The sequence below is a fragment of the Apodemus sylvaticus genome, chromosome 10, assembly GCF_947179515.1.
Source record: "Apodemus sylvaticus chromosome 10, mApoSyl1.1, whole genome shotgun sequence".
NCBI lineage: Eukaryota > Metazoa > Chordata > Mammalia > Rodentia > Muridae > Apodemus > Apodemus sylvaticus.
Window position 1 is genome coordinate 75515259 of NC_067481.1, and position 9826 is coordinate 75525084.

General features: G+C 40.3%; 1 protein-coding gene across 1 annotated transcript; it reads right to left on the minus strand.

The window, feature by feature from the left end:
* Nucleotides 1–4653: 4653 nt before the first annotated feature.
* On the minus strand, nucleotides 4654–5589 carry LOC127694525 (olfactory receptor 10). Its single transcript, XM_052196014.1, has one exon. The coding sequence runs from the start codon at nucleotides 5587–5589 to the stop codon at nucleotides 4654–4656; it is 936 nt and encodes a 311-aa protein (XP_052051974.1).
* Nucleotides 5590–9826: the final 4237 nt, after the last annotated feature.

Consider the following 9826-nt stretch of genomic DNA (forward strand, 5'->3'; position numbering starts at 1 on the left):
CACTAGAGCCACCTAGAAGTGTGTGAGAATGACCTGTTTCTCTCTGGTCCCTACCTATAGCACTGAAGGGTGGATCAACTATGTTATAGGAAAAATCAGGCCACCATCCCCAGCAGCCCACCATCCCCATCTCCTCACCTGCTGAGGCCCATATCTAGGGGCAGAGGAGAGCCTGTACTGTTCCCTGGCTCATCACCATATTCAACTCAACCTAGACAGGAGCTGGTATATCATACAACCTGACCTTAAGGCAGACTGTGCTGTGCTTGCCCCTGGGACATTGCCTGGCCTCTTTAATCAAAGTGGAAATATGATTGTTTACTCAAGTGTGGCCTTGGAGACCACCAGGTCCTCTGAGCATATTATAATGAACTGACTGCTTCCATCTCTGCTCTCCTCAGCTCTTTTTATCCCCCATCCCTCTCTTTATGCCCAATCCAAGGTGACCCATCCAGGTCCCCAAAACACACCTCTTTATATGACTTGTGAAAATCTCTGTTATCATAATCATCTTACTTTCACAACTCTGACCCAAGTCTATTCAGCCTTTCTATCAGACTATATACCAGGTCTCACATGACCCAGCTGTGTTTACCGTAATCAGAATATCTTCTTGTCACAGAATCTTCTTCTAAGTTTGTTCCCATGCATGGGGATTGTCTTTCCCAATAAATATTTCCTTTGTCTAAAATCTAATGTACATTGTGCTCTTGTAAAAATTCCACTTCATACATTAATATTTCTTATTTTATACCCTGGTTTTGTCCACAACAAAGTTAAAATTAAAGCATTAATTTTTTATCATTGTATGTCAAATGGACTGCCTAAGGTAGAGGTTGACAGACAGCCTAGTGCTGTGTAGTGAGTTTCTGGAAGAATTTAAATCCTGACAACAGACCACAGGAAAAATACAAAGCCTGTCCTAAGGTTCACAGACATCCGCAGAGCATGTAGAATAAAGGAAGCAATGGTCACAGATTGTCTGCCCAGCCTAGGGCCCTTTCAGCAGCCAATGGCATTTAAAAGCCACAATGTTAGCCTGTATCCTGTCAGGTCTGAGGGTCTACCTCTAGAAGCAGGCATACCATGGCAGAATGCTGCCCTTGGGCCTGAGCCATCCTGAGCATCACAACATAGACCTTTCAAGAGCATCATGGGAATTGCAATGCAAAGTAGCCGTGTGTCAGCCATATACCCCAGGAGGAAGTCAGTCAGTGGGATGGTGTCTTCTCTCCATGCTGCTGTCCCCAATAATTAAATGATTTGTAGAAGTCATGCAATGTCTTTGTCCTGTAATGCACTTTGCTATCATTTCCTTTTTATATCCCACTGGATGCTCCACACCAACTGGCACTCATTTAAAATGGATGATGGTGGGCCTTCAGAAATCCTGTACACTTCCTGTAATGGGGTTTTATTACATGTTGTTAAACTCTTGAGTATCTCACTCATTAGTAAAAGCATCTGTAAGAACTCTACTTATATCACTGAAAGAACTAAACAAAATCACCACAGGTGATGAGGGAGAAGAAGAGGAGGAGGAGGAGGAGAGAGAGAGAAACAACAAAAAAAGAGTATTAACTGGAAATAACAGACTTTTGAAAAATACACTCCCATAAGTCTTAAGGTTTGGGGTAAAACTTCCAATAAGAAAAATAAGCTGCTTCTCTGTGATTTTTGGCCTGTGAATGTCCTTAAGACCTCACAGACTATAATCCTATCATTAATGGTGTTGGTGGATGCTAGAAATAGAAAGTAAGTCTTCCTTGTTGAAAACACCAATGCCTTTGTCTGTCAGATAAAATGAAACTAGGAATAAACTACTAGCTCCCTCCCTGTTGCCTTTTGTAATGATGAAGGCACAACCTTGACTACTGAAGGAGAATTGTCACCAACAGTTCCACTTAGCTATGGATCCCATATGCCACATCACCAAAATGCCAGGCAAGCTGTGCTCACATAGGCAATAGTGGTACAACTGTTATGGGTGAGTCCCTTTTCAGTTGAATTGGAGGTCACCTCACAGCAGGAACCTCAAATGAAATATAAGCCAGACAAAGAAGGTCAGAGGTTTTGGTAGAGAAGCTACTGCTGTTATTTTCTTAAGTAATATAATATGAATATCAAATTACATTCTAACAAAATATGTGTATGTGTATGCTTGTGTGTGTGTGTGTGTGTGTGTGTGTGTGTGTAGTTATAGACCATTACTACTATTAGCTTCAATTGTTCTTGGAGGGAGATTTCTCTTTTACAACAAGAAATACAAAGCAGATTCATAAGTATCAATGCTCCTGAAACTTTGTCACTATGACCTTGGCTGCTTGCCCTATACTTAGTCATAGATGGAGAAAATTATCAAACAGTCACTTCATCCCCTTCGAGGTTCTGAGACAATTGGATAAGAGGGTACAATAGCAATGTAATACCAAAAGAAGAGGTAGAATCTTTCTGTAGTTATTTCCTCTGTACTGAAATGTTCCCTCTTGGAAGGTGTAGGAAGGTTCCTTAAGGCTCAGATAGTAAACAAAACTCACAAGTCTCAAAAGGTCCCTGAAACTAACAAGAATTATAAGGGCCTTCCCAAAGTTTACACAAGCAGAAACAACTACTTCAGTGAAGAGGCTCTGTCTGACTGGCTGAGATGCCTGCAAGTAATGCAGAGTGGCCCAGGGCCGTGGCTTTCCCATCCTGGGTGGGCTTTTTGGTAATGCAGCTGCCTTTGAATCATCCCCCCTCCTATAAGTTCCACTAAATCAAATCTCTGGTTTGCTCATATAGAGTTGGGTAAAATATCTTCTTTGATTTATTGCTCTATCTTAGGTTAATATATGTTTTCTCACATCTGCTCAGGAAAAGTCACAAAACACCTTTCAAGGTGAGAACTGCACTTTTTCATTGATAAATTACACAAAATATAAACATAACAGAACTCATGACCCTAAGAAAGGACAAAGATAAGGAATGCAAACTAAGTTCTGAACACAAACAAAATTGATGCAAACTCATTATGATAAAACAAGATTGAGTTAATACAAAATTTATTACATTTATAGAAGTTAATTAACAAATATATCTGTACGTTTAGACGTAAAACCACCATCTAAAGGCATGGAAGTAAGCAATTTCATAGAATTCTGGTAGTTGAATAAAGCAGATGAAGAGAAAGGAAATGGAACCCCAAAGCAACTTTTAGATACCTGGTCAAATGATAAGTAGTAGCCTTTTCCCTTGATTCTTTTAAATTTTTATTGCTTATTTTCTTTCAAATATACATTCTCTATATTAATTTTGCATCTGGACATATATAAAATATCAAATTTTTAAAATTTTTCCTAGAGTCTACTAATCTTGCGTCTGGATATATATATATATATATATATATATATATATATATATATATATATATATATATTAGTTATTGAGTTCTTAGACGTTTGTATACTCATTTATGTTGTTCACATCATTAACAAGGAAAGAATCAAGCCAGTTGGCAAAACAGATGCTCATAGTTCTGCTGGGAGAGGTTTGTTGCTTTATTGCAGCAGAAATGATTCTGTCTTCTTCTCCAAGAGGGAAAACTACCCCATATCTCAAATTGACATGCTACACAAAGCAGCTCTGCTCATGATCAGCTAGTTTCTTCAGTGCAAAGAATAGAAAGCACTAATGTAGGAGGCCTTAAAAACAGGGCCTAAGTTATGAATGATGTTAGACAGAGTCAGGATACATCAGGAAAGTGGGGTGATATCAATGTCCCACTTGGAGCTGATGCACATGATGCATAACCCTACACAGAGCCAGTGGGTCATAAAGTCTACAAAAGAGCATGAAGAAGTGAGAGCAAAGTGGTGTTGAGGGACAGGAGAGAAACAGGAAGGAGGAACTTGGGGTGGATAGGATCAAAGTATGGTATCTTTGTATGGATAAGAATATATGGATATTAAATTAAAAATGAAAACACAAAAAGGAAAGAAATTCATGGTGAACTCAAGCCCTCTGCCTTGGGTCACAGTGTCCACTCTATGACACAACAAGGGGATCTGACTTTGAGTGTTGCCATTCAAAGTTAAAAATCCTCTGACACTCCGACTTGCCAAGAAGTCAGTTCATTTGCACACCAGAGGCTACCAATAAACCTCTCCCAGGCTCCCTCTTCGCAAAGTTGTGTCTGCATCTGCATTTATCTTTGCTGAGCAGTGATAACAGGCCGTAACCCAGGGAGAAGATCCTCACTCCAACTCCAAAAAAGGAAGACATTAAAGACAGATGGCTGCTGGGAATTTTTTTTGTTTCAAGATTTATATTTATTTGCTTTACACACACACACACACACACACTTGAGTATGGAGACTTCATTATATCCTTCTACCATGTAAAATATAGGCATCCAACTCAGATACTCAGGGTTGGCAACAAGTGCCTCTATCCTCTGAACATCTTGTCATCTGAGGACTGGTTTTGTTGCTGGTTTTTTTTTTTGTTTTTTTTTTTTTTGATTTGGTTTTTCGTCTTGTCTTCCATTTTGTGTACATTGATAGTTTCATGCATGGGCATAACTAACTGTAGTTATTTTGACAGCCAATTCCCCTCTCCCACTGAAACCCTCTGGACTCCAGAATATGAAATGTTTTACTGATCAGCTTTTGCTTCCTACCCTGTGGCTTCAGCTCTTCCTAGCACCTTCCACAGAGCCCCCTTCACATCCTTGTTCCTCAGGGTATAGATCAGAGGGTTGAGCATGGGGGTGACAATAGTATAAAAAAGGGCCACAAACTTCCCCTTGCTCTCAGAATAGCTGTCCTTGGGTTGCAAGTATGTGTAGGTGGCTGCGCCATAGAACAGAGACACCACCAGGAGGTGGGAGCCACAAGTCCCAGCAGCCTTTCTGCGTGCAGCCACTGACTGGACCTTCAGCACTGCCCTAGCAATCTGTGCATAGGAGCCTAGAATGAGCATGGCAGGCACTGCAACAATCACCACTCTGGCCACAAACATCTTGGCCTCTGTTCCTCCTGTGTCCTCACAGGCCAACTTGAGAAACACAGGCATCTCACAGAAGAAGTGATTCAGTCGGTGTCCACAGAGTGGCATGGTCATCATGAGGCCTGTTTGAATCAGAGAGTTCAAGAAGCCTCCTACCCAGGAAGCAATGGCCAGTGCCTGGCAGAGAAGGGGGTGCATGATGGTCGTGTAGTGCAGTGGCCGACACACAGCAGCATAGCGGTCAAAGGCCATCACCACCAGGAGAACACTTTCTGTGGATCCCAGAGCAAGAAATATGAACAGCTGGGCCACACACCCTCCATAGCTGATGGTCCTGTCAATTCCATGGAGGTTGATGAGGAGCTGGGGCACAGTGCTGGTGGTGAAGCAGAGGTCCAGGAAGGAGAGGTGGGAGAGGAAGAAGTACATGGGTGTGTGTAATCGAAGGTCCATTCGGGAGAGAGCGATGATGGTGGTGTTGCCAAGGAGAGTTATAGAGTAGAAAATCAAAATATGAATAAAGAAGATGAGTTCCAGTTCAGGCCAGTCTGAGAAACCCACCAAAATGAAGCCTCCTTCTAAACTCTTGTTAAAGCCTCCCATAACCTTTGACCTGCACAGTAACAGAAAACAGTTCAATGGGTCTGATGAAGAAAATGTATCAAGACATTGTTCACAGCCTTCTTCAAGTAATCCTATATTGTCTATTTCATTATTCAATTCTATTTTATCCAGTGTTCCATTCCTATTTTTCTCTTCTATATACTGACCGTCTCTGGATTAGGAATTATGTGCCTGTCCTTTGAACTATAGCTCATCTATTTGTTCTAAGACATTAGCCTAGTTGTTCCTCAGCCTTTCAGATCTGAACTTTCTTGCTCAAAAGTAAAGAAATGATTTGAAAATGCAAGGTCTACATGCACACCACAGCATTTTATGTGTTAGCTTTTGTTCCTTCTTTTGATCTATTTGCCACCTTGTTACAGATCTGAATCCAGGCTCAGGCAGATGGCGATCACAATGTTGACCCCTGGGTCCTCCTCCGCCTCTTTCCACCATGGGTATTGTCAGTTCACCCATCCTAGAGTCCCACTCACAGTACCTGCCATCTGCCACAGAACACTGACAAGTTTTGTTTCTGCGAAGGGGGAGGAATATCATGAAATATGTTCATTGTGGTGAGTAAGAATGCCCCTCTTGACTGTGATTCTTCAACTAAAAATGTCTATAATTCAAACTCCACAGAAAGAGTTTTCTCCTCTGTATCTAAACCCTCTTTAGACTATTTGCATCTAGCTCCTCCTGTTCACTAGATGACATCCACACTACATGTGTCTGTCCTGCTTGGAGCACCTCTGTAGTAGAGGTCAGGCCAAATATAAAAATAAGTATCAATGCTTATCACAAAAAAATAATGAATAAACATTGTTGCTGCCTTTACTGTACTGAGGGAGACAAATGAGCACTACATTCATTTAAGATCCACCGTGGCTATGGAAACATGTACTTTTACCTTTTTATCTCATAGAAATTAGTGTCTTCTGAGACTCCAGATTAATTGCTAACACACTGGTAAATGAAGGAAGTGTGATAGGCATGAACTCTCAACGGTGGATACTTCCTATTAAAGTGTGAATAAGATTATATGAAAGTATGCCAAACAGAAAGAAAACAAGGATGAGATTCCGAAGTCTAGCCTATGATTAGTAGAAAATGTTTTTGCATACTTAGCTAGCTCCCTTTTCTGTCAAGTATAACAAACCAGAATACTGTCATCAACGGTCAATGCTGAACTCAAAGCACCTTTAGCTCTGTATCATGTCCCCACAGACCAACTCTGTCATGGGTCAGCCGTGCCTCCTGCTCTGAGATGTATGCTTCTGTGAGTCTCGGCTTAGTTACCTGTAAAAATAATAATATTATCAACTTGCTGCAAGCAATTGTGGTTGTGATTACATGAAATAATATATCATGTACACTATAATATGTGTTTGTTCTCACTGTTGACGCTGTTCTGCCTTCAATGCTAACAGTTAACTAATGCAAATGAGGCTGCATAACTCGGGATTGTTTGTCTGCTACTCAGTGCAGTAGCTGGAAAATAACTATCAAAGAAAATTACTGCCTGTCTGTCTGACTGAGTGAATGAAAGAATGGTTGAATGAATGAATGAATTAGTGTATAAATGAATGAGTGTGTGTGCATTTGTAACCCTGGCACCCTGTCTGATGTACATGGATGTCCTAGCAATCTGCACTGTTCTTCACTTATTAGCACAGGGATATTATTCACTCCAACTCTATCCTTCTAAACAAGGATTTTGTATCATTGCATGTAGAAATGAATAACATATTTTCTTTTGTATTTTCCATTTTTTAATTTCGTGTGAATGGGTGCTTTGCCTGCATCTATGTCTGTGCACCCTGCATGTGTGCCTGGTGCCCTTAGGGTCGAGAAGAGGATATTGGATGCCCTAGGAACAGTATTACAGATGACTATCACCCATAGGTGGCAATCTGAATCCAGGTCCTCTGGAAAAGCAACAAATGCTCCTAACCATCTCTTCAGGCCCCATCTAATACATTTTCAACCAGCAAAGCTTAGTGCTATAATTTTTATATGATAAACAAATGAACAGTGATCCAATATGGTCAAACTCAGAGCTTTACATCAGTGATGATCATTTTAATGAATGAATAGTTTGGATAATTTTGAAGCAGGGGTATGAAGCTTAGTTTTCAATACTTTGAGCTAGCTAGCTAGGTACTCTACCCTGGACTGGCAATACCCACAAGGAGCCAGGTCCTAAACTGGCAGACCCAGAAGCTTATAATCTCCAAACCCTAAAAACTAGGGACTTTAGCTTTTATAAGCTAGTTTCTAGGGCAGGTATTGCAGGCACCCCGGAAGCCATCTTTCATTTGCCAGAGCAAATGAAAATGTAGTTTTCTCCAAGGGAGTCTCACTGGGGAAGCAAACTACTTTTAAGAGGAGGCTGCATGCTCAGTAGTAAATGGCCAGCAGGAGATGAACTCAATGGCATATTGGAAGGTTCCTTGCCTCACAAAATCTTGTCAGGTCATTTTTAAAATCTTATTTTTATTTTTATTTTTATTTTATTTGATGAATAGACAGTTTTCTAGATTTTTTAAAAAACATTTTTTGTTTTGTTTTGTTTTTTCGAGACAGGGTTTCTCTGTATAGCCCTGGCTGTCCTGGAACTCACTCTGTACACCAGGCTGGCCTCGAACTCAGAAATCCACCTGCCTCTGCCTCCCAAGTGCTGGGATTAAGAGCATGCACCACCACTGCCTGGCAATTTTCTAGATTTTAATCCCATAAGTCCTTTGCATATATATGATGGTTTACAGGTTAGTGTATAAAGGGATTCCTGAGTGTATACATGATAGATCTGATTATTGTGCCTTTTCTTGGGCTCTTTTCCTTCTGCTGCTGTCTTTTCTGTTCTAGTCTGATGTGCTGGTTTTTGCTTTATCTTATTCCATTCCATTCCATTCCATTCTGTTCTATTCTATTCTCCTTGGGAAGCCTGTTTCTTTTCTAATGAGAGACAGAATAGGGGTGTATATGAGGTGTTGGGAGCAACTCAGAGGAGTAGAAGGAGAAAAATCATAATCATAATCAGTACATATTATGTAAGGAAAAAATTAAAAGGAGGAAAAATCCCACCTATGTCTATAGATCCTGTGACTGGAAGTTTAGTGCTCTGGGCCTTCATCACCAGTGGCCATGAGGGAATTCTGACAGTAGCCAACAAGAGGATGTCCTCTGCTCAAGAAAGCTAGTGCCCAGGAAAGGTCTAACAGCCCTATATTGCAGATTTCAATTTTCCGAGCATCCAACATCTTGAGTATTTAAAGTAAACACAAGGATGAAAAAGTTTGTTTGCCATATTTATACAAGGAACACTAAATAAACCCAGTAGAATGTATCCATGTATGTAAAACAGTAATTAAAGGATAAGAGGTCATGAATTCAGAAGGAGTGTGGGCATGGAAGAAATTGGTATGTAGAAATGGAAATGATATAGGTACATCATTAATTTATGAAAATCCCAAAAAATACAAATTAACAAAGAGCAACTATTTTTAAGTGTGTGTTAACTATTGAGGCTTATTGTTAACATTGACAGTATGCTACTCTTGGATCATTTTATCTCCATTACAGTTGGATAATTGCAATAATGGAGAATACCAAAGTTGCAAACCTTTTAACTAGGCCATAGGAATATAATTGTCAATCCCAAATAGCCAAATTAACTCTAAGAAAGAAAAACAAAGTCAGATATGTCACACTTCCAAGTACATTACATAGACACAGTAATTTTAAAAATAATATGAACACATAGACCACTGGGAGGGAAGAGAGAGCCAGAAAAAAATCTGAACACACACAGTCAACTGCTGTTCCTAAGGGTGGCAGGAGAACACAAAGAATGTAGGAGAATCTCTCATGTAAGCAGTGCTGGGAGAGATGTATACACACAGCAAAGACAAGACTGCCATTGTCAAACACCCTTCACAAAGCTCAACTCAACGATGGCAAAGTGGGCAGAACCCTTGAAACATCATGGAGCCAACTGAGGGGCACTGTGTAAGGGAATAAGCAGCCAAAATTAAAAGAAAGCTTGTATGACCTCAATGGTACACACAATGTGAAGGAATAATATGATAATGTAAGAGAATAAAATAAGGCTGTTACAAATGCCGCTCAGGTGACAATGACAGGCTACAGCTCACAGAAAACAAAAGGAAAGATATGTAGGGTTTTTAAAGTGTCTAGAGGCCTAACAGCATAGATTATCCCTGCCATAAAATTG

Excerpts from the sequence above, each read along its gene's own strand:
- LOC127694525 (XM_052196014.1), bottom strand. The coding sequence starts at position 5,589 with ATGGGAGGCTTTAACAAGAGTTTAGAAGGAGGCTTCATTTTGGTGGGT.